The 25,307-nt window shown below is 41.1% G+C and overlaps 1 protein-coding gene across 3 annotated transcripts in view; it reads right to left on the bottom strand.

Annotated features, from left to right (window-relative positions):
• Window positions 1–16,580: 16,580 nt before the first annotated feature.
• The window catches only part of LOC117248561 (cationic amino acid transporter 2-like), a 36,265-nt gene continuing 27,538 nt past the window's right edge, over window positions 16,581–25,307 (bottom strand). For all 3 annotated transcript variants that reach the window (XM_033613761.2, XM_078176200.1, XM_033613760.2), the window contains 2 exons: window positions 17,243–17,351; window positions 16,581–17,122 (listed from right to left, as the gene is read on the bottom strand). In XM_033613761.2, coding sequence (XP_033469652.2) covers window positions 17,010–17,122; window positions 17,243–17,351 — 222 coding nt within the window. In that variant the 3' untranslated portion in view covers window positions 16,581–17,009. The remainder of the gene's footprint in view (window positions 17,123–17,242; window positions 17,352–25,307) is intronic.

A 25,307-nucleotide genomic window follows, 5' to 3' on the forward strand; every position in this document is an offset into this window, starting at 1 on the left:
AGTCCAGAGAGTGTCTAGCCATAGAGTAGTTCACAATCCCTTTGCTAATGGCATATTGCAAATGTCTTTTTGTTTTCCCAGTGTAAAAGAACGTAGCAGCTGTTTATCTTTAATCTTCTTTAATCTTCTGGGATATAAATCCATAAATGTCTTGGTCTGTATTACATTTGAGCCGTGGTTACATTAGTTACACTTGGATCCCCTGAGCTTTGTACCTAACCATGTTTGTTGGGTGTTACGTTGAAGACAGCTGTGTACCAGTTTATCTCATAGAGTCTGGCATCTCCTAGAGGTAATTAATGGTGGTTCAGGGAAGATTTGTTTATTTATTTATTTATTTATTTTATTTATTATTGCTCTCTGTTTCAATACGGTATGTTGTGACATTTTGTTAGTTTGGGAGCATTTTTTAAAGTAGAGTTTGTGTGTCTAGATGTTTGGCTCTAGTGTCAGCGTTCTCTCAACACATTCTCACTCTGACCTCGTCACATATCACTGCTTTATCATGGACTTTCCATGTTGACGTATGATGTGCAAGATAGCCTGGGTGTGTCTGTTGTTGACGTTCTTCGACACCTTGTCAACGTCTGCCTGTATTGTGTCTTTTCAAAATACACTTCTATTTTTTATTTTTTTTTTTTTACATATGGTCTCTTTCAAAATAAATGTATACATCGATACAGCGCTGCAAATTGACCTTTTTTTATCTTCAACAACAAACGCACGTGGTTACACTTAGCTTAGTTAGGTTTACGCAACAAAGGCATGTGGATAGGTTTAAAAAAAGGATAACAGGGTTTGGCTTTACAATTGACCTATGGCTAAGGTCCGCCCTCAAACGCGATGAGCCAATCACAGTGTATAGCCATTCCCATACACTCGGACATTCTCTGTCTGGACGTTCATTGAAATGCATTACAGAAAGTCAGTTTTGTTCAGTTTTAGGAGCTTTTTTGAACTTTGAAAATGGTCAAACGGTGTGCATGGGGTACATGCAACTCCGACACAAGGTATCCTGAGAGGCTGGGCGACGGGATGTATTTTTTACACTTTGAACCACATCTCAGCCAAGAAAAGTGTCTCCTTTGGATAAAGTTGTGCGGTAACATTAGACCACAACATCAACTCAACGTGAATAAGATTAACAATGATGTCTACATCTGTTCTAAGGTAAGTTAACATTGTGTTTGAGGCAACATATTGTCACTTTGCTGGAAAGAAATATAAAGTTATCTTTAACATCTCTAGCTAACGTTAGCTTAAGTTAGCCTCACGTTAGCCTCACGTTAGCTCCTAGCTGCGTTGTTCATCATGTCACCTTGTTTGCTGGGAGTTCATTAGCCTATTTTGTTCTAGTTTTGTACTTTGGTGATCGTACATCATTGTTAGCTGTTGTCCAAAGGGCTCTAGATAAGCTAACGTTAACTTCTGGAGTTTAGCTTCATCAGAGATATTGGATAAAGCGAGATACCCCACTCAGCTCACTTCCTGATTCAGTGACATCAGCGCCACGCCCTCGTAGGAGACTTGCGGCAACTCTGAATGTATTGTCGTCAATGAGGAAAATGAACGTGATCACAATTTATGGTCAATTCTTTCACCCTATAGTCACTAAAGTAAATATTGGGTTCATTTTCCACAAGCCACACATCTTACCAACATTCTGACACTAAAGCTGCATTTTTCATCTGCACAGATCAAGAGAAAGTTAACTTTGTTTTGTCTCAGAAAACAAGTTCTCGCGAGGGAGAACAGGCTCTGATTGGAGGGAGAGCTAACCACGCCCACTTAGGAGACAGGAAGAGTAACCGTTTTCTTAACATTGGATAAGCCTACGGTGGGGTATCTCCTTTATCCAATATCTCTGGCTTCATTAACTTATCTGTAATCGCAGAGATAACAAAGATTGGCAAACATTATGCTGAATGATTCAGTGTAAATACTGTAGCACCAAACTAACAGAGAGACACTCTGGGTAAAGATGGTAAAAAGGCTGTTATCCTTTTCTTATATTCTGAGCCAAAAACCTTAACTTCAGTGGCACTTTAACTTGTTGTCTTTGATGGCGACGGCAACGAGATGCAGTTCACAAGCGTACACTGTGACCTGTAAATTTTGGCTTGTAATTTAAGCTTCTCATCGACCTTCTCAACAATAAAATGATGAATATATCCCTCCAATGCGTAGTTTAGGCTATTTTGATTACTTCTCAATGACATCTGATCATTATGTCCCCAAAAATTCATGAATTGTCTCCTGCGACATGCCGTGTACTGTGACACCTGCCATAGCACCGGTCACTTAATGTTGATACTTTGTCTGAGTGAGTGGAAGGGGGCGTGGCTTAGCCATGGGTCAATTACACGGGAAGCAAACACAGGTGAAAGTTTTTGAATGTTGGACCAACCCACCAGCCCTTCCAACCACTCTACTCTGAGTTTTCACCCCTTAACATTTCCTATAATTTGGCCTCAAACTTGTTTGTTTAACACAAAGTCTTCTAAAAGCCATTAGACTGTTTAGACTCTTAATATAAGATAGTAATGGAAAAGTCAGAGACAAAGTCTTTCATTGTCCGCATGGGGCTGTTTAAATCCTTATTGACGTGTAACACACGTCAATAAGGATTTAAACAGTCCCTGAATAAACTGACAACAAACACTGTTGTCAGTTTAATTTTCATATTTAGTTTTATCAGACTATTAAGTGATAACCTCATAAGAATAAATATCATATTGAATAATACGGTTACTCTTGAGTCACAGATTGCAATAGTGATCTTATTTTCAGACGACTCAGTTGCTGGAAGGAAATGTTGGTATTGTATATTTCTGCAAACCATGGATACGTTACACACATTTCAAATGTATCATATCAGTCATGTCATGTCATCCCTATCATATCAGGCTGCAGCCCATTGTTCAAGACCAACAAGATATCGCTACCTTTTAGGAAAGTGCCACAAAAAGTAATTGTTCTTTACGGGAAAAATCACTGCTTTTCAGCGGGGATTGTGCCACCAAAACCAGGTATTTTAAGCCTAAACATGATCTCCATATCCATATCCAAGTGTTTTTTGTGCATAAACATAACCATACATAAACCACAGGACTGCTGAAACGTGAAGAAATATCAAGTTTCAACATATCTGCTACATAATACCATGCAAATGCAACATATCTGTGGTTTGCAGAAACGTACAGTACCAAATTTTTTTCTGGCAATTTGGCTGTTTTATGAGGATTTCAATCCAAAAACCAAAAAGGAAAAAGAACAGTATATCTGTAAAACTAAAGCATGCTTCTGTTTTTCTCTCTGTTCATTTCTTCTATTTTTCCTTCCAAGACAAAAAACAGCTGCTCAAGGTCATCCTCAAGGTCTCCTCCGTTCAGTTCCCTTTGTTTCCCCTGGTGAACTTTCCTCCTGAATAAAGAGGAAGACAGAGAGAAGCAAAGAGAGACAGGAGTAAAAGTCCTGAGTAAGCGTCGCCTGCTGAGAGAAGTTTTTCCCCACCATCAATCCTCTGTCGGCGTCTGGCTCCCTCGCCTCGTTAGCTAATTGAATAAATGAAAGATTGCTCTCTGCTCCTTGGGCATTGTGTGTCCCTTTGGCTTTAAGCTTTTTTTTTCCTGGTGTTCCTTTCTGTCTTTTCTGTCCTCCCCCGCCTATTTTCATGTTGAATTCGCATAAAAATAACATTACAGTAATGACACCAGAGGTAATGTGTGTCCATGCTGATCTACTGTATGCATGTGTGTGTGTGTGTGTGTGTGTGTGTGTGTGTGTGTGTAAGGTCCTGAAGGGATGGGGGTTTCGAATGACACCTCCAGATGTGCTGGGAAGAGGAGGAAAGAGGATGTGGGGGAGAAGAAGAGTGAACAGAGTTTATTTCAGCAAAGCAAAAATAATTAGCCTCAAGTAAGGAACAAGGAGGTAGATGAGGTGAGGGAAAGAAAGCAGGAGAGGTGAAAAGATGAGGAATGGAGGAACTGAGTGGAGAACGAGGAACAGAAGGAAAGAAGAAGAAAAGAAGAAAATGATAGGATAGAAAAGGATAATGATAAGGAATGTTAAGAAATAAAATTCCTCTTTTATTTTAATTCAAGCCCCTGGGAATCATCGAGAGAAACATGATATCGTTTGTAAATGTTTTTAGTGTGTGTATGTGTGTGTTGCTTTATTAATGCGGAGAAGGGCTGCTGTCACCCAGGCCTGTTCTGCTGTCATTAAACATTGACGTGCAGATGGTGGGAGCCTGTTAAAGCGCTCTCACCTCAGTCCTCGATTCCATACTGTTCACTGCCAGCTATTAATTATAATCAGCAGCCTCTCCTATAGAATCTCTGCTCTTTTACTTCACTGACTTCTGTCACTCTGTGAGTTTACCTGCACTGTGATCTACCTTCAGATGAACTCTTCATGGTGCTGCCTGCAGAATGTTGTCTTCCTGAAAATTCAATAAGCTTTAGGTCACCTGTCACCTTTGTTGACCTCAGTAAGTGTTACAACATCAGTGGAAGTCATTCTGAAGAGGTAATAAAGTACATCACTGAGCAAAATGCAGGCATAATGATAATACAAAGTTGGGGGGTCTTTGTTTTGAAATCTAAATGATTGTGAAGTTGATTTGGTATGAAAGAAAGAGACTTTTAAAGGCCAGATATACCTAAACATGGAGGAGTATTTCAAGAAGAAGGAGTCAATAGAGGAGCCCGATCTCACTCTGAAGTCGTCAAATCCCTGCACTTGGGCAGGGACCTGCAGCGTCAGAAACCAACAAAAAAAAAAAAGCGTCCTTTAACGTCGGCATATTTGGCCAGTTGACGTCATAGTTCAACGGTGCTCGGCGACGTCAGGGGGAAACGCAGCTGGACAAGGACAAAAGTAAGGGCAGCTAAAGTTCGAGAGGTGCGGGTGGATGGGTCCAACAAACACCAACGTTACCCGAGAGAAGATTCTACAGCCAAACCCTGTTCTTTTTTTCACTTAAACCTAACCACCTCCTTTTGTTGCCTAAACCTAACTGTGTTTTTGTCGCCTAAACCTAACCACATTTCTTTGTTGCCTAAAGCCAACCATGTGTGTTTGTTGTTGAAGGAAAAAAATGTCAATATGCGGTGTTGTACCGACATAGTGCATTTATTTTGAAAGAGACTGTATGCAAATGTTAAATCTCCTGTGAAAACAGAAGTGTACCTTGAAAGAAGAGAACTTGACACGGTGTCCCAAAGCATCAACAACCAACGCACCCAGGGTACCTTGCACGTAGTATGTATGGTATGACGTGGAAAGCCCATGACGGCTGGAGTGAGATTGTGTTGAATAGACTCATACCATGTACAGATCTGAATCATCATGCAGGTGTGGATCAAGCTCGCAGTGACAGAAATGATTTGTTGATGGCCTAAATGCTGAAAAAAATTATATTAAAAAAACCCCATAAAACTATAGCAATGTACTGGTTACATGTCTTTGTAGCATCCTATGTACATACTTACAGTTGAAATTTGCACACAATCTAAATGGTTGCAATCGCAAAATTCAGTGTCAAGTCTTTGGCAACAAAAAGTTAATTGCCAAATGATTTTTGGCAATGAATCTGGTAAACTTGCTCGGTAAACTCTGGTAAGCTGCCTACAGCCCTCTCAGAAGCACACCGAAATTGCTTTCAGCTCCCTTTTCCACTGTGACTTTTGCTCGTGTTGAATCAAGACATGCGTCACCAATTTTCGTTTCCATCGTCAGTTGGAAGCTGGCAGAAGATGTGCCAGAGATGGACCCTCTCCCGAGTAGTGGGGTAGTGGGGACGTCTCGCCGACCGCAGCCAACCCTCAACGAACCCACTTCTCCCCCTAAAACGAGCCGTGTCTGTTGCAAGACTCTACTCACCTCTGTCTGCAGGAGACCAGAGAGAAAGGCATTTTTAATCTCTGTATGTTAAACTCTCAGTACTACTGTAGCTTCTAACTGAATCTCTGTGGTTTGGAGTTTAGCTTCTCTCCTGCGTCCTGTTTTTACTTTAGATATCTGCTTTTTTTACTGTTTAATGTTCACTATCAGCCGTATTAGAAGTTGTGTGAAGTTGCTGCTTGAGAACTCAACATTTCCTTATTTTGCTGCTTCACAATGTAAGTTTTTACATACCAAAATAACAAGGGACTTTTACTGTGAAAAATCTAAAAGAGAGGAAATGTGTTTATCACTGAATTAGCAGAACTTTGCAAGTGGCTTTTCTTCAATAAAGTCAGGTCTAATAATACTGCAGGGGGGAAAGTAAAAGCAGAAACAGTCACAGTGAGATGTTAGATATAGAGCTGCAGATAACAGGCTCTTACTTCACAAACAGCTCACCTCCAATAGGTAAACTTCTTTTACCTGCCCTGCTTTGGAAACACATGCAGCAAAAATAACAGGGGACTTAAGCCGTGGATCAGCCTGCTGCTTTCAAACGTCATCACTCAAGACAAACAGTCATCAGTTAAAGACACACCTTCAAGTGGGTAGCCCTGTTATAATGGAAATGCAAATCCCTGCCATGCTTGGCTGATGGCCCAAACCAAACCAAGCAAAGCCAGCCCATGACTGTCAAAAAGGGATATTACAGTCCTGAAAGGTGATAAGTTTGTCCATGGAAGAGTGGACATGTCCTACACTGCTGGGTTTGTCTTATGTCAGGGTATGCTGCAAGAAAGAAATGGGTCCATATCCAAACAAAGAGGCCACATGCTATCGTTCCTGAACCTGGATGAACACCTATGGCTTACCACCAGTTACCTGAACTGTGTTAACACATATTCAAGGTACCATGCTTATTTACAATTGGACTTAAGGATTGAGAGAAGGAGCAAAAAAGGTGCCAAAAGTAAGAGTTGTTAGAGTAACATCACCAGCTCATACTATCAGCCTTTTGCCCAGTAAGAGAATTAAGAATGCCGATATAATGACATATTAGACATTATTACATTTGAGAGCCCCCATATTACCAGTCGGCAAAACTCATGTCGGTCAAGTTGATTTTGAATTATTGCAGATGCAGATATCCCAGGAAGCATTCCTGCTTTGCAATCAGGGCTAGGTCGGTGGTTAGGGTTTAGACAACAAAATTACTTGGTTAGGGTTAGGAAAGACTGTGGTTGAAGTTAGTCATGTGAGTCGATTCATGTGACAAATGACTGACCAAACAAAATAACTCAATGGTGACTTTTAATTTCACACAGACACAAACACCAGTCTCCTGGGTCAAAGTCCCTTGCTTGTTGGACCCATCCACCTCCCCTCCCACCTGCCCTAAGCGGACTCACACACTTAAATCTATTGTCCATTGCTCTGGAGGTCTATTAATGACTCGGATGGGTTTACATTGGAGTTGGTTGAAAGCCCAGTACATGTCATACAGAGGCAAAAATGTGCCTCCAGCTTCTTTATAAATGTGCCGAGGACACTGCCCACCAGCATATTTTGGCACTCTGGGAGTGAGACCAGGCTGGAGCTTTAAAGGCATCAGTATGTTGTGCAGTATGTTTCCATAACAGATAATCCAAAAATGATGTCCATTTCATCTAGTAATTGGCCAGGTGCGTGGAGGGGAAGTCTGCAGCATTTGAACTTCTCTCTCATGCTATCTTTTGCCTTAAGGTATGGTCCGATGACACTCAAGTACAACCTCACTTGAACGTCACCAGTTGCTATTTCTACCCTCAGGACTGCCTCTGAGAAATAGTTGCATTGCTAAACCCCCAACCATACTTGCAAACTCTGAAATGCTAAATACAAGTTAGGTTTCTCAGAATATATTTAAATACCTCAAACTGTAAAATTCTGTGGACAAATGTTCTTTATATGATGCAATGTGACTTGGATGGTGGACAGGCTTTCCCCTTATTGCCACCAGCAGGCAGGATGCAGTTGATAATAACTGAAAGTCACTTACAACACACTGTCTGTCTTTGAAGACAAATGACTATTAGCTCAGCTGTGTGTGTCCAGCCTGCCCTGCGGGATGTGAATGCATTTAGAAATGTGGTACATGTGCTGATAAAGTGAATACTGACACCCTTTGAGCCTCCCTCTGATCACACCTTAAATGTGCAGTCTTGTCATCCCCAAGAAAAGGAGCGCTTCCACTTGCATGATATTGCAATGCCCTCTGCAGGAGAGAGAGGAGTACCTCGGGCTCTCCTTCACCTAACAGTCTGCATAGATTTCAGTCTAAAGCCACTGCATGTCTGATTATATGCCGAGCATTTGATTTTTGACATTTTACATGGACATTCTGACTTTATTATAAGTGTGTGCTTTCTGGCCTTTCAATATCCAGCATGTTCAGAAAGTTTAACTAAATTTTGTTCATGCATTTCACTTTTTGAGATGACTTATTTATCAAATTATCAAATTACTACAAGCACAGTAAGTGATGCATAATAATTAAACTTGCATACTTTTAAACCACTTTCTGTCAGCTGTTATTTTCAGCAGGCTGTAATGTGAAATCACCCAGATGAGTGATCACACTCAGTCCATTCCTTCTGTAATACTGCTGCTGTAATTTCAGGATGACTCCAGCCGCCGAGGAGACATCTTAACCTGAGAAGAGACTTATTAAGACAGATGAGACATCATTTGCTTCAAGGCTTTTACCTTGAGGGAAGAAAATATATTTTCAAAATAACCCATCACTTAAGTTTCTGCATCTAAGTAGTGGTAAATGTAAGACCTTTAAATGAGTCTTGAGTTGGAAATGATTTGCTTAACATGCACTGCTTCTTCTTTCAAATGATGTACTCTAAGGTACAGAGCGCCTTAATGGTTTTCAGGAAATGCCACTTTTGTGTTGGAGTGCTTTGAAATCTGTGTGTGTGTGTGTCTTGTTAAAGGATAACCTTCTCTCCCTCGCTTCCCCTCTCCTGTGCACTAGAGGAAAAGTGTGTGTAGCCTATAGGCGGTGTCTGTGTGTCGGGGGAATGTGGAGTGTGTGTGACCGTGCTCTGATAGCGTGTCAGAGTGAATTAGCCTCCGTGTGGCGTCCGCCTGGCACACACCGCTGCCTGCCCTCTGCCCACCACCTCACATATGTGCCCAAGATTAGAATTAATAACCAGCACTGCCAATCATGCTTTAATCACAATAACTCTGCATTTAGGGGGCGCGGGGAGGTCACAGGCATCTGGGCCTCAGGATGGCCAATCTGGAACAGCTAATAAGGCGAGTTTACACGTGTGTGTATGTGTGTCCCTGATGGACTCATTTTCAGTGTTGGTGGTGGCAGCTGCTCAGGTGAGCCACGGAGACTGACAGGAGGAGTACGGGATTAAAAAAAGTGCAGGACAACACACCAACTGCTGGGAAATACATACAATATACTGTAGGTTAGTGTGTGTGCTTGTTGTGTGTCTTTGTGCCTGTATACTGAAGCCACCGTGAGGCAAAGTCTCACACAGAATGAGTGTAGCAGTTGCGTCTGGGCCAGTTGTGACATTACTGATCAACTGATCACACTGAATCCAGGATATCCACGATCTCCACACCAGTCTGCAATAATATATATATATATATATATATATATATATAAAACAAACTGCATTTAATTTTTTTTTTTAAAAAATCCCGCCTTATTTTTATTTATACAATGCTGTACTCCTTAAACTTTCCCTGAAGTGGCTGTAAGGTTAGAGAAACAAATCTGCATGCTGATTGGAATGCTTGTTTACACTCGCCATTGAAGATATGTGATGCTTTCACTGATAAGAACCCCCAAACACCATGTTTTTGTTGCTAAATTGATAAACTAAATTTGACTGAGGAATATTTTGTGCCATGGACGCTCAGTATACATAGCAAATATATTAAAGGGAAATTTCAGTTTATTTCAACCTGTCTCCTATCGCCCTAAATTTGTTTCAAGTGACTAGTGACATAAAAATAATAGTTAGCATGTTAGCCGTTAGCCTAGATACAGCCGGAGCGCATAGTAGCGTCAGACCTGTTAAAACGTAAGTGAGCGGGCAACATTCAAGTGCAAAGTTAGTCCACTAAACAAGCTTTTTTTTCCCACAAAGACCACCTCATATCGTTAGGATAAATGTCAGAGAACATATAGAAAACGACATGTGAACGTGTTGTCTTACCTTACTGGTGTGCTGCCATGTTTGTTTACCCATCTAGCTCTGCTTTCCAAAGCGCGGCCAAAATATCGCGAGAACAAGCAGCGATCTCATAGCGTGCCTGTACAAGCAGCAACAGCTGGAAGGCAGAACCAGACAGTAGCCTGAAAAGTTCATTCATTTATTTTATGAAAGATTTATAGAATAATGGCTGACTTTTTGCCAGACTTCGACTTTGTGGAGGAGGAATTTGATTTTGCAGAGTTTGATGGCCGCCCTTATTTATTTGAGCCAGAATACACTGACCAAGAGCTTCATGAAATTGAAGAACGGAGGAGGAGAGAGAGAGAGAGGCGCAACAGATAGAGGACGAGAGAGGAGGAATGGCTGCTGCAAGGCTGCGTAGCTCTGGAGATTGGTGGTGTACCTGTGAATGCTGTGCCCCAGTGCCCACAGAAGAGGAATGCCTCTGTTGCAAGGAATGGGACCGGTTGCAGCCTTATTTTCAAGGTCTGGATGTGACCGAGGACGAGACACCTCCACCTGGAGTAGTATCCAGCTGAGCTGGATATTTTTTTATCTATTCTTTATCTAGAGCTTGCGAGATATATTTTGGCCGCACTTTGGAAAGCAGAGCTAGAGGGGTAAATAAACATGGCAGCACACTGGTAAGGCTAACATGCTAACTATTATTTTTATGTCACTAGTCACTTGAAACAAATTTAGGACAACAGGAGACAGATTGAAATAAACCGAAAATTCCCTTTAAGTTTATGTTGTAGTAATTTTAGAGCTGGGGTGGGCAGAAATCTGGAAAAGGAAAAAAGGCAGAATTTGAAAATACACACTCCTGCAGCTCTTCTCTCTGTCCTAAGCCCCTCCCACCAGACCACCACAGGCATATGCACACACTTAATACAGTATACAAGTGTTTCCTATACAGTGATTTATTTGATCTTATTTTATTGTACAGTTGCCTGCAGCCCCTCCTTGCCCCACTCTCTCAGCGCTAGTCAGCTAGCCACACCACGGTGGCTCACTCCCTGCTGTTGTGGACTACTTCCCCATGAGGAGGGTGGGCAGGAGCCTGGGAGATGGACCTTTCATAGCCAAGTGGCAGCATCTGGGACTGAAAAATGAAGCCAACATGAAGTGCCACAAACTGCTGTTCCTTTAATAGCCACCTGAGGCTGACTCCAGGAACCAGTCAGTCCTCATAGACCTCAATGTTAAAATGCCCAAGCTAATGTCCCCATTACGACAAATGTGCAGGGTTTTTTTTTTTTTTTTTTCATATAACTCACCTGTTAACATTTTAAAAAGGCTTAAAGTTACACATAATTAAGGGCGGGCTGCTTTGAGAGACAGGCTGTCTGACGATAGTGTCCTCAGCTTCTATGTCAGATCCCCTCATCTTGATCCTCCACAGCTCGAATCTCTCGCCCACAGATGGTCACTTCTGGCACCAAATAACCAAGATGGGGACGGCCGAAATGCTGAACTTGAGGTTTCAGAACAGGAGTCTACAAACCAATAAGTGACATCAGGGTAGCTACCTTACCACAGTTGAGTAGTTAAGTTACAATTATTTTTAAAGTCTATGGTCACAGCAGGCTGGTGGCCAGTGGTGGCGATGGGTCTAACCTGTTTAACTGCAGCCACAGAAAGTTTGCTTCCAGCCAGGTGGTGTATCTTTATTTTCATGACTATTTACATTGTAGATTCTCACTGAAGGCATCAAAACTATGAATGAACACATGTGGAGTTATGTACTTAACAAAAAAAGGTGAAATAACTGGTTTCTAGTTTCTTCAAAATAGCCACCCTTTGCTCTGATTACTGCTTTGCACACTCTTGGCATTCTCTCCATGAGCTTCAAGAGGTAGTCACCTGAAATGGTTTTCCAACAGTCTTGAAGGAGTTCCCAGAGGTGTTTAGCACTTGTTGGCCCCTTTGCCTTCACTCTGCAGTCCAGCTCACCCCAAACCATCTCGATTGGGTTCAGGTCCGGTGACTGTGGAGGCCAGGTCATCTGCCGCAGCACTCCATCACTCTCCTTCTTGGTCAAATAGCCCTTACACAGCCTGGAGGTGTGTTTGGGGTCATTGTCCTGTTGAAAAATAAATGATCGTCCAACTAAACGCAAACCGGATGGGATGGCATGTCGCTGCAGGATGCTGTGGTAGCCATGCTGGTTCAGTGTGCCTTCAATTTTGAAAAAAATCCCCAACAGTGTCACAAGCAAAACACCCCCACACCATCACACCTCCTCCTCCATGCTTCACAGTGGGAACCAGGCATGTGGAATCCATCCGTTCACCTTTTCTGCGTCTCACAAAGACACGGCGGTTGGAACCAAAGATCTCAAATTTGGACTCATCAGACCAAAGCACAGATTTCCACTGGTCTAATGTCCATTCCTTGTGTTTCTTGGCCCAAACAAATCTCTTCTGCTTGTTGCCTCTCCTTAGCAGTGGTTTCCTAGCAGCTATTTGACCATGAAGGCCTGATTTGCACAGTCTCCTCTCAACAGTTGTTCTAGAGATGGGTCTGCTGCTAGAACTCTGTGTGGCATTCATCTGGTCTCTGATCTGAGCTGCTGTTAACTTGCCATTTCTGAGGCTGGTGACTCGGATGAACTTATCCTCAGAAGCAGAGGTGACTCTTGGTCTTCCTTTCCTGGGTCGGTCCTCATGCGTGCCAGTTTCGTTGTAGCGCTTGATGGTTTTTGCGACTCCACTTGGGGACACATTTAAAGTTTTTGCAATTTTCCGGACTGACTGACCTTCATTTCTTAAAGTAATGATGGCCACTCGTTTTTCTTTAGTTAGCTGATTGGTTCTTGCCATAATATGAATTTTAACAGTTGTCCAATAGGGCTGTCGGCTGTGTATTAACCTGATTTCTGCACAACACAACTGATGGTCCCAACCCCATTGATAAAACAAGAAATTCCACTAATTAACCCTGATAAGGCACACCTGTGAAGTGGAAACCATTTCAGGTGACTACCTCTTGAAGCTCATCGAGAGAATGCCAAGAGTGTGCAAAGCAGTAATCAGAGCAAAGGGTGGCTATTTTGAAGAAACTAGAATATAAAACATGTTTTCAGTTATTTCACCTTTTTTTGTTAAGTGCATAACTCCACATGTGTTCATTCATAGTTTTGATGCCTTCAGTGAGAATCTACAATGTAAATAGTCATGAAAATAAAGAAAACGCATTGAATGAGAAGGTGTGTCCAAACTTTTGGCCTGTACTGTACATATGTGTGAAGCCACATCCGTGAGCCTTAACCTCTGGTTAGCAGAGGGCTAAACTATTTGCAGCATTTCCTTTCCATCTCTCAAATGCTTCATTGATATTGACATTGTTTTTTTTAAATTGTCAGACTCATTTTGATAAGTCCGTCTTGATTTTTTTGGGCTGTTTTTCAATGTAGGCAGTTGTTTCAAGTGCTGGAATCAAACTTTCACTAAAAGGTGCGTGCATGTGCATTTGCATTTGTTGTACAACAAGAGCAATGCGAACACCCTCTCTCTGAAATGACCTGTGATTGGCAAAAGTCTTGTGATGTTGACTAAATTTTGTAAAACCTGAAATCAGAGCTAAGGGCAGGTGCAACGTATAGTTTTTACTCAGACCACTTGAATTACAATATGCTCAAAGTTTTCATGGGATTATTGCCCAGTGATGCCAAGATTTAACTGCCTCCCCGAGCTTTAAGGAAATACAAATGAGGGTGCAGCATGCAAATTGGTGCTGGTTAGTATGTCATAAAGGATAGCTATTGAGAAAAAAACAACACTGAACACAACAGTTGGATTACACAGAAATATAAAGGAACTGGAAAAGGCTACACAATTTTATGAAATTAAGATATTTTAAATGTTCTTATTTTTACACACATTTAGCCTGACATTTTTAGTGTCTTCGTAAACTTGGATCCTTCTTGTGAATTAAAAATAAAGTGTGCATAATTGCAGAACTTGGCCATACAACAGGACTTGGTATGAAAGGACCCACCTACTCCCTGGTATGTCTATAACCTATGGGATCTTCTCTGGAATTTAAAATAAAGTTTTTGGCTGCTGCCCACAGATGTGGGTACTGATTAACAAGGCAGCGTCCTTGAAAGGCTATAGAGCATTAAGACTCAAAAAAACAAAAAAAAAAAACAAAAAACAAAACAAAAAACATTCGAAATTCAAAGCAACAGAAATGTCCCTCACCAAAATTCTGAACTAGCAGTGAAAGGTATCATTTTGACTTGATTGCTCAAACATTCTACATCATGCCCGGAGAAAACCCACGCTGACATGGGGAGAACATGCAAACTCCACACAGAAGGGCTTCCCCACCCAGGGTTTGAACCCCTCACCTCGGGTTCAAAACCAGGAACCCTCTTGCTGTGAGGTGACAATGCTGTTGCAGGGATGTGACTAATTGCTGGATTTCAAATCAGTATGGGAGTGACAACAAGAGGTTGAAATTAGTTATTTGTTTGGGGGGTAAGTGTAACGGAACTTATTTGTAACACTACTCATTACTGGAAAAAGTAGTATTATTACTGTACCGCCTAACTCTGGCCTGAGCACAGCTTCACAGAGATGCATCGCTGTAGACCCTGAGTGTTGTTATTGTATTACAGTACTACAGTAATTTGTTCTTTGTGCATGCACATAATCACAAAAAAACCCCCACAAAATAAATTCTACAAAATTCCTCATAGAGAACAGAGAAATCCAACCCCCCCTTTCCTCTGTTGTTCTCTCTCCAGTAGCACTAAGGTGTGGCCATATTGCAGTGGTCACGTTCCACTGCCTCTTTAATACGCAGACACATCCTCTAATTGCAATCAAAACAACAAAACAACATATGTCAGGCCCTCAGAGACTGGCAGCAGCGTGTCCTGCAGGCTCCACAAATGATGAGTGATGCTTGACAAATGAACACTAGATTGGCTACATAAATTACCCTCTCTGTATATTCACCCTGTAACAACTGAAGCCCGGCAATCACAGCATCGATCAGAGCTGTGATTGAGGCACAGCACGGTGATGGTATGGATGGATAAAACAAAAGAATAGATGGGGAATGGGACATTGAGAGGATTAGGCAATGTGTGGATGACAAATGGAGAAATATAATGAAGGAAGAATGGAGAGTTGGAAAGCAGGAAGAGCACAATTTTAGTAGGGAAGTCAGCATCATAAGGAACAGTGCCTTGCTGCAGTCAGCTTAATTCACAAGGTGTTACTTAGATAAAACAACACCAGCAGTCATGGAAATAGGAGTTTAACTAGCCAAATATCCAGAAGCGAAAAACATAAAGGGCCAATTCACCCAAACTAGCAGTGGTAGCCAGCCATGTCAATTATTCTGGTTTTACTTGACCATAATTTGAGGTATCTGTCTCTATGATTTCTGCCTTAATGTTAAAAAAGAAAAAAGTACACATAATTACATTTGTGGTCTCCACAGCATTAAAAATGACATTCAATGTGTGTAACAGTGAAATCTTTTCCCAGATGTAGTGGATTAAGAGGTGTCATGGGGACTTTTTCCTCAGTGTTTCCACTGAAAACTGTTGTGACAGTGTGTTCTTTGGGTTATTGAGAGTAACGTGGACATTGTTTGTGAAAAGAGACACAGCTGCAATTTTTTTTAATGTCATTTTTAGATGCTATAAGCAAGGGCATAGGTTTTGTGTCAACATTACCAGGGACACAAATCAAAGCAGGGGGTTTGGAAATTTTGAGTGTCAAACAATTTCCTGCATATTGGTGATTTTTTTATGCATCAATCTGAGGCTTTTCTGCATAAATTTATTTGATTTTGATTTGCACAAATTAAAATATGCTCGCTTTAGCTGGGTTTTGTTTAATTCGAAAAAATGTTGATTTGCAAAATGGGGGATGGAAACAGTTATGTTCGAATTACGTCTGACGTAGCGCACCTCTCTCCATGGTGATATCCACACTCCGGGTCGGGAAGGCGGTAATGCATTTACAAGCTGGTTGCCAACCGCCAAAAAAATGTAGAAGAAGTCGTCGTCGAGACCTGTTTTGTTTCCAGTTCTGCGGAAAACTCGCACAAGTTCGTAGTTTTCACCAAAGTCCATACATTTAATGGAAACACACAGGATTCGTATTTCTTTTAATGCACATTTCCCAATGATTCGAATCACTTTTGGATGGAAACATAGCTAATAAAGGATTACCCTCTGGAGCTAAAATGAATGTAAATGTTGAACTTACATTAAGCAACAACATGACAGGGGGAATGACAGGGTGATGTGAACTAGTAAATGCCAGCACAGCACATTAACAACAACCTTATAAAGTAATAAGTTGATGTATAACCAGATTTTTCTGCTGCTCCTTAGTGGTAAAATAAATAAATTAATAGATAAGTAAACTGTAGCTTCCATTAGTATAAACTCATAGAAAAAGACAATACACTACAACTCTCATCCACTTAGTGAATTTTTTTTTCTTCAAATTTATTAACATGTATTCTTACTGATTTAAATAACCACTATAATAACAATGAATATTTTTTAAAAGTTTTGTCACAGTCAAATACAGATATTAAAAAACAATATCCAAGATTGCAAAGTCTTGAATGACTGATAAGCCATAATGAATAATATGACAAGACTTGTGATACAGGTACAAGACATAAAAATATTAAAGGTACAAGACATAATACTATTAGCATACAGTTAACAAAGCAGTTGTTAGCATAAAAACATGTCCCAAAGGAACAGGTCAATTCCACCAAGGCTGATTCCTGAATAAAATACTAAAAAATATTTCAAGGTAATTCCTTGATTAGTTTTAACATTCTGTGGCCATCTTATTCCATGTATGATGACAAAAAGATGTCACAGTTTTATAAAACACATCAAGCAGCAACATCAAAGTTCATGGGAACAATATTTAAGTGGGTGCGAGCCTCCTGGAGCCTTTGTTTTTGGACACTATGACGAACCCCATAGCAAAAGTAGATAATCAGGCCTGTGGAAAGATTTGAGAGGCTTTTTAGTGATGATGATTTTTTTTTTTTTTTTTTAAGGAATATATAGCCCTCCACATCAAGCTGGTTATCTAAGGCACTTGAAACCAGCATGTCCTTACCTACTGCCATCCAGACAGCATAGCTGATCCAAGTCTCTCCTCCCAGCTGAACCATCAGATAGGTATTGATGAAGACACTTAAAACTGGAATCACAGGTAGACAAGGAACCTACAATAGCATAGGAAGTCATTACTAGTTTGGTATGTTAAAACAATAGTTTGACATTTTGGAAACATTTATTTGCCTTCTTGCCAAGAGTTAGATGAGGGGATTTCTAGTCTCATACCAAAAAATTGGGGAGGAAAGAAAAACCAACTGACAATATCCTATTTTTGTACAATAACTGGCTACTTATCTAGCTGATAACTCAATATACTTTATTTTTTACAAAACACCCAGTGTTTCAGTAATGACTGCACTGTTTCGGTAGTGACCATTATTCTGTTTTTAAGGTTGCATCATATTTCCTGAAATGTATGCCTTATGGTGGGAATATTACAAAGACAAAGACAAATGTTTTGTGGTCAATAAAACAATTTAATTTTTGAGAGAGCAGAGCAGAGCAGAGCAGAGAGGAGTAGAGTAGAGCGGAGCAGAATAGAGCAGAGCAGAGCATAGTAGAGTAGAGTGGAGAAGAGTATAGTGGAGCAGAGTGTAGTAGAATAGAACAACAATAGAATCCCTCGCTATTGGATCATTATCTGATTACTTTTGATTTCTTTTTACTCGATTACACGCCACTCAGCAACAGTTACTATACTAGATGTTTATCAGATAGTGCTGTTGCAAAATTTAAGGAAAAGATTACTCCGTCGTTAAATTCAATACCAAGTCCCTCAGTAACAGAGGTTTCCTGTACCGACTTTGATCATTTTGTCGACAGCGCCGTAGGCTCGCTGCGAACAACACTCGACTCTGTAGCTCCTCTTACAAAGAAGTTAAAAAAGCAAAGAAAGTTCGCTCCTTGGTATAACTCTCAAACCCATAAGTTAAAACAAATATCGCGAAAATTTGAAAGGAATTGGCGATTAACCAAACTGGAAGAATCTCGTTTAATCTGGACAGACAGTCTCAAAACTTATAACAGGGGCCTCCGCAATGCCAGAGCAAACTATTACTCAGCATTAATAGAAGAAAACAAGAACAACCCCAGGTTTCTTTTCAGCACTGTAGCCAGGCTGACTGAGAGTCAAAGCTCTATTGAGCCTTGTATTCCTTTAGCTCTTAGCAGTAATGATTTTATGAGCTTTTTTAATGACAAAATTCTAACTATTAGAGGCAAAATTCATGACCTCCTGTCCTCAGATAATACCTATCTAACCTCAAACACAGCTGTAAAACCTAATATATATTTAGATTGCTAAATGCTTCTCTCCAATTTCTCTTCAAGAATTGACCGCAGTGATTTCTTCATCTAAATCATCAACGTGTCTCTTAGACCCCATCCCAACTAGGCTACTTAAGGAGGTCTTTCCTTTAGTTAACACTCATATATTAGATATGATCAATATATCCTTATTAACAGGCTATGTACCACAGTCTTTTAAGGTAGCTGTAATTAAACCTCTACTAAAAAAGCCCACCCTGGATCCAGAGGTGTTAGCCAACTATAGACCAATATCTAATCTTTCCTTTATGTCAAAGATCCTTGAGAAAGTAGTCGCAGACCAGCTGTGTGATTTTCTCCATGATAATAATTTATTTGAGAAATTTCAGTCAGGATTTAGAGTGCATCATAGCACTGAGACAGCACTAGTTAAAATTACAAATAACCTTCTGATTGCTTCAGACAAAGGACTCGTCTCTGTACTTGTTTTATTAGATCTTAGTGCGGCATTTGACACAATTGACCATCAAATTCTACTGCAGAGACTGGATCACTTAATTGGCCTAAAAGGTTCTGCACTAAGCTGGTTTAAATCTTATTTATCTGATCGTTTTCAGTTTGTTGATGTTCATAATGAATCATCCTTACGTACCAAAGTTTGTTTTGGAGTTCCGCAAGGTTCTGTGCTCAGACCAATCCTATTTACTCTATATATGCTTCCTTTAGGTAACATCATTAGAAATCACTCTATAAATTTCCGTTGTTATGCGGATGATACTCAGTTGTATTTATCGATGAAGCCAGAAGAAAGTAATCAATTAACTAAACTCCATAACTGCCTTAAAGACATAAAAACTTGGATGAGCACCAATTTCCTGATGTTAAAGTCAGACAAAACTGAAGTTATTGTTCTTGGCCCCAAACAACTCAGAGACTCTTTATCTGATGACATAGTTTCTCTAGATGGCATTGCTCTGGCCTCTAGCACTACTGTTAAGAAACCTCGGAGTAATATTTGATCAAGATTTGTCTTTTAATTCTCATTTAAAACAAACCTCACGGACTGCATTTTTTCATCTGCGTAATATTGCGAAAATTAGGCCTATCCTGACCCGAAAAGATGCAGAAAAATTGGTCCACGCTTTTGTTACCTCTAGGCTGGATTACTGTAACTCTCTATTATCAGGTAGCTCTAGTAAGTCGTTAAAAACTCTCCAGCTAATTCAGAATGCAGCAGCACGTGTACTAACAGGAACTAAGAAACAAGATCATATTTCTCCTGTTTTAGCTTCTCTGCACTGGCTCCCTGTAAAATCCAGAATTGAATTTAAAATCCTACTGTTAACTTATAAAGCTCTAAATGGTCAAGCTCCGTCATATCTTAGAGAGCTCATAGTGCCTTATTATCCCACCAGAACACTGCACTCTGAGAACGCAGGGTTACTCGTGGTCCCTAAAGTCTCCAAAAGTAGATCAGGAGCCAGAGCCTTCAGCTATCAGGCTCCTCTCCTGTGGAATCATCTTCCTGTTACGGTCCGGGAGGCAGACACCGTCTCCACATTCAAGACTAGACTTAAGACTTTCCTCTTTGATAAAGCTTATAGTTAGGGCTGGCTCAGACTTGCCCTGTACCAGCCCCTAGTTAGGCTGACTAAGGCCTAGTCTGCTGGAGGACCCCCCCCCCCCCCCCCCCCCAATTCTCTCTCTCTCTCTCTCTCTCTCTCTCTCTCTCGTTGTAAGCTACTGTTATTACCTGCATCGCACATCTGTCCATCCTGGAAGAGGGGAGGGATCCCTCCTCAGTTGCTCTTCCTGAGGTTTCTACTGTTTTTTTCCCCCGTTAAAGGGTTTTTTTTGGGGAGTTTTTCCTTATCCGCTGTGAGGGTCATAAGGACAGAGGGATGTCGTATGCTGTAAAGCCCTGTGAGGCAAATTGTGATTTGTGATATTGGGCTTTATAAATAAAATTGATTGATTGATTGATTGATTGAGTAGAGCAGAGAAGAGCAAAGTAGAGCAGAGTAGAACAGAGCAGAGCAGAACAGAGTAGAGAAGAGTATAGAGTAGAGCAGAGTAGGGTAGAGAAGAGTAGATTATAGAGTAGACCAGAGTAGAATAGACTATAGAGTAGAGCACAGCACAGTAGAGCAGAGCAGACCAGAGTAAAGCAAAGTAGAGCAGAGCAGAGTAGAGTGTAGAGTAGAGTAGAGTAGAGTTGTAAAAGTCGCCTAGTTCTACCTTACACAAGGCATTTAGTGATGGGAAAAATTTATAATTTTTCATGTTCCGCTGTCACATTTATTAATGCTGTATGGTGAATTTATCAGATGCCATTTATATGTACACGGGTATGGTATGGACTGAAATATTGTTATTATGTTGATGCCAAAACTTGATATAAGGGGGAAGTGATGCATGATGGGGGAAAACTGAGCAGTCAGCGTTTGGAGGTGTGCGAGGAGTTTCCCGTCTCTAAAGGATCTGTAGTGTAAAAGTTTGTGCCAACAGATCAAACAGTAAGGTTAAGATGTATAAATTGATTAAGAAACTCATATAATCATGTTTTTATGTATAAGGCATTATAAAGCTCTTTGATCTACATTTAAATATGATAAAACATTGTTGTATGTGTCAAAATACTCATAGCACCATAGCACCAGACTATGTAATCATGTTGTATGCACCTACTGAAAGAACACACTGTGTCTTGTTAAACGATGAAACACATACTCAAATGCTGTAATACATACACACATTCACAGATTGCACTCTAAAGGTTCACCTTGCATAAGACTGAGAGCACTGAGGACTGTATAGAAAGTCCCCAAAATACACATGTTTTTTAAAAATAGAGTGAAAGCGAAACCAGACCTAAGGGAAGAAAACTTGGGAAATTCCAGGCTGCATTACACCATTAAAAATGGGCCCAATCAGAATTGGACACAAAGAAAGGTTTTCCACCAATAGAATTGGTCTTAAGAGGGAAAGATTAGCAAAAAGAGGTGGAGACTCATTTGAATCTCCACCAGCATATAAGCCAGGGTTCTGAGAGCAAGTTTTCAGTCACACTCCGGAGTCTGACTCGCTAAGTTGTATGTGTTAAAGCCTGTTGACACATTAAACTTGATTGCATCGGACTTTGCCTGTTTCCAGTGTTTCTTTAAGTATTTGCCAGCTGAGCCTAAGGTACCAAATCGACATCTGAGGACACCTGATAAGAGACAAGAGGTTCAAGGTCGGGAGCCTACAGGCCCACTTCCAGGCACCGATTTTTGATACTTCAAGTGGCGATTTGCCAGCCAGGAGAGAAGGACGTGTCGGGGCCGGAGACCAGGAGCACTGGGCTGTACGCCAGACACACAGGTGGCCACCAAACAAAGGTAAGCAGAGTCTTTTTCTGCCTAAACCGGGTGTGTCTGGGGTGCAGTGCTGGAGCCGCCCAGGTCGAAGGTATTTGGCATTGTTCCTCCTCTAAAGAACCTAGTTATAACGATTTAATTAATTGAATTGCTAAAAGTGTCACTGAATTGGTTGAATTATCAAGAACACTACTGAGTCACAACTAACATCACTGGGAGACGGCTAAGTTTGATGCAATATATGTGATCTTGGTGCGGGAAGAGTGCATGTGTGTGTGAATGTGAGAGGAAACAAAAGTAGAAAAGATAGTTAAAATATTTAAAGTATTGAGAAAATAAGAAGTAAAACCGGTAAAAGAGTAAAGAGATGTAAAAGCATATCCGTGGTTACCGCTATTGACTTGACCAACGTACCCTTTAAATCTGTAAAGGCAGGGGCGTTGAGCCAACCAATAGGCTGCTCGGACGGAATGCAAAAATAAGAGAGTCAGAGGTACTCAAAAGCGAACCCGTGGATACCGCTAGCGACTTGCCACGCACACCTTTAAGCCTGTAGGGGCAGGTGTGTGTGAGTCAACCGCTGGGACTGCTTAGACGGGGAGCTTAGAAAATAGAGATTAAGGAAAGGCCTAAAGAAAAAAGCTTCTGTGGATACCGCTGTTTTGAGGAAAGTGACCTCCCGGCCAAGAAGGAGGGGAGTCACCGTAGACAGAACAGGTCTGACACGGGCAGAACGCTTAAAAGTTGCAACCAAAGAGATAAAGGAAAAGGAAAAAAGACAAAAAACAAGTCAAAACAGTTAACAGATCGATCAAAAGTGTAAAAACTGTAAAAATCTAACTGTAAGCTATAAAGTTGCTGTACATATATTTAGCAGTAAGTTAGAGTAAACACAATAAAACCTATTCAAGGTAATGCATGAAGCATTGTATAAAGTGTTGTAAATACAGTAGAGTGTTAAATAAATGTAGCGGAAAAAAAAAAAAGGAAAAAGACTGGCAAATCATTGGGAGACTGACTGAACAGAGAGCACAAAAGGAGGGGATGAGAAATACAGCCAGGATAGAGTAAGGAACGTAGCCAACAAAAAAGGGCTTACGCAAATAGAGTTTTGTTAAAATTGATATTTTGATTCTGACCTCTATTGGGCTAAAAAGCCATCACAAAGGAAAATAGACATTTTGGGTATATGTGTGTTTGTTTTATGTGATTTGTTTCATCAAAGCTTTGTTACATGAGGTAGTTATTAACAGTGTCTCAGTGAAACAAAATCAAATAAGGGTAACCTAATGGTGCCAACAAAAGTCCACGTGTTTCACTGATTGGACCAGTTGCTCGGGTGAATTCCATACAAACTGGTCGGCTGTTAAGGGGAGATTAGGAAAAAGATATTTGTTATTGTGAGAAAAACAAAAATAAGTGACAAGTATAGTTTAAAAAAGAAAATTGTACATTATAGATGATAAAGAGTCTTAGTTTATGACAAAATAAAGTAAATAGAGAAAAGAGAGGTTGAAATCAAGCTGTTGAAAGCTGGATGGAGTAGAGCCAACAGAAAAGAAATTAAACTGATAAATCAACCTGTTGCAGTAGGGAGGTGAGCTCTGAAGGACAGAACAGTAAACAGCTAAAAATAGATGGATGGGGGAGAAATTGTTGAAGACGAGATTTGGGGAGAAGAACACTGTTTAAACGAGGGCCCGATAGAATATAGGGGAATACGAACACATTTTTGGATAGAGAGATCATACTACGACAGCGAGGGGGTCGAGCACTGGCAAGACGAGCAAGAAATTAAGCAGAAGCTTTGGCAAATCACTAAATTTGTAAATTTGAAAAGAGTAAAAGAACTGTTTCCAGGTGCCCCGTGGGAAGCGATTTTGCGCAAATTGTGGAATCCTTTTTCATTACACACACTATTGCAATACTTGTGTGAAAATTATGAAGGTGCACCAGTAGCCTCATTGCCTCTGCAACAGATAAGAATACAGAGTAGAACTGGAGAGATATATCATCCACGGCTGCAGATTACTGTAGTACCCAGAAAAGTTGAGTGGGAGACAGGAAAATTTGGGTGCATAGTACAAGTTCCACAGGGGGACGGGTCAAATAAATTAGAATATAACCCAGTTGGGGGAACACGATACAAACCTGCTATAACAGTAGGCAAGATAGTGGTGCTGATACGCACTACAGAAACAGACGAACAACCAGAGATCTCCAGAAACAGTGAAGCCAAACAAGGCTTCATGGGAGCCAGACAGGATAAAATGGAGAAAGGGGCTTTAACCCCCATAGAGGTAGTAATAAGGCAACATCCAACTCGAGCTAAAAGAATCCGACGGTGTGTAGCCAAATGGCACAAAAGAACATCAGGTAGGCATCGTTGGCCTATGGAGGGTACCTTCAACCTGGCATGCTGTGATGAGGTGGAGTCAGAATTAAGACACGTTGAGGCTCGCGACATTAAGGCAAGTTACACACTAAAAAACAAACGTGCAAAGGAGAGAGAGGTTTTGGGATGGTTCAAACAAACAGGGTCAAGAATGATGGTGCAATTGGAAGAAAAAGACAAAGAGCAGACGAAAGAACAGGTGACGCCCACAACCCCTACAATGCCTACAGCCCCGCCCCTACCCACACCACCACCACCCCCATACCCACAAGAGCCGACGCAACCAACAATAGGACAGTATGCATTGTTAGAAACCACAGAACTGGGAGGTCAAATGGAAGGGACTTTTACAGTAACTTTAACCAAGAACGCTAAGAAAGAACCCAAACGGAGAAAACCATTAGCTCCGAGAAAACGGCTACCAATGGAGAAAGCTCTCCTCTCAGATACAGAAAGTACTGATGGGTCAATAGCTGATGAAGAGGACGAAGAGGCTGGGATCCCAGAGACAGATCTGCGCCGACAAGCACCTCACAACAGGAGAAACAGTGATGGCGCCTGGACCACAGATATGGAACTGACAGGACTTGTCAGCCAAGGGGAGGCTCCTCCCAGTGAAGAACAAGTCCCACCTATGAGACGACATGAAGAGCAGAGACGCAGACAACCAAAGGTGAGAGACACCAAGCCCCACCACTCAAGCTGCTATGATCTCCCTACTGGAGAGATTAGACACCCACAAAAAGTAAAGCAGGAGCGGATGCTGAGACACCAGAGCACCCCAGAAATAGAAATATTAATGGAACAAGAGGTGGCACGCCTCGAAGAGGAGTGGCGCAGGCGACAGGCTGCCTTTAGCCCACCACCCGACCTAAATAACGGGGTGAGTACCATGCAGGCCAACAGGAGCAGCCAGAGTCCCAATGTGGAGAGTGGCTATGGGGATATGGTTCAACAAATGCAAGGATTAATTGACAAAACTAACGAAAAACTGGACCACATGTCCAAAGAAATAGAGGCCTTAGAGGAAGGAATTAGACAAC

This window comes from Epinephelus lanceolatus, chromosome 17 (assembly GCF_041903045.1).
Source record: "Epinephelus lanceolatus isolate andai-2023 chromosome 17, ASM4190304v1, whole genome shotgun sequence".
NCBI lineage: Eukaryota > Metazoa > Chordata > Actinopteri > Perciformes > Serranidae > Epinephelus > Epinephelus lanceolatus.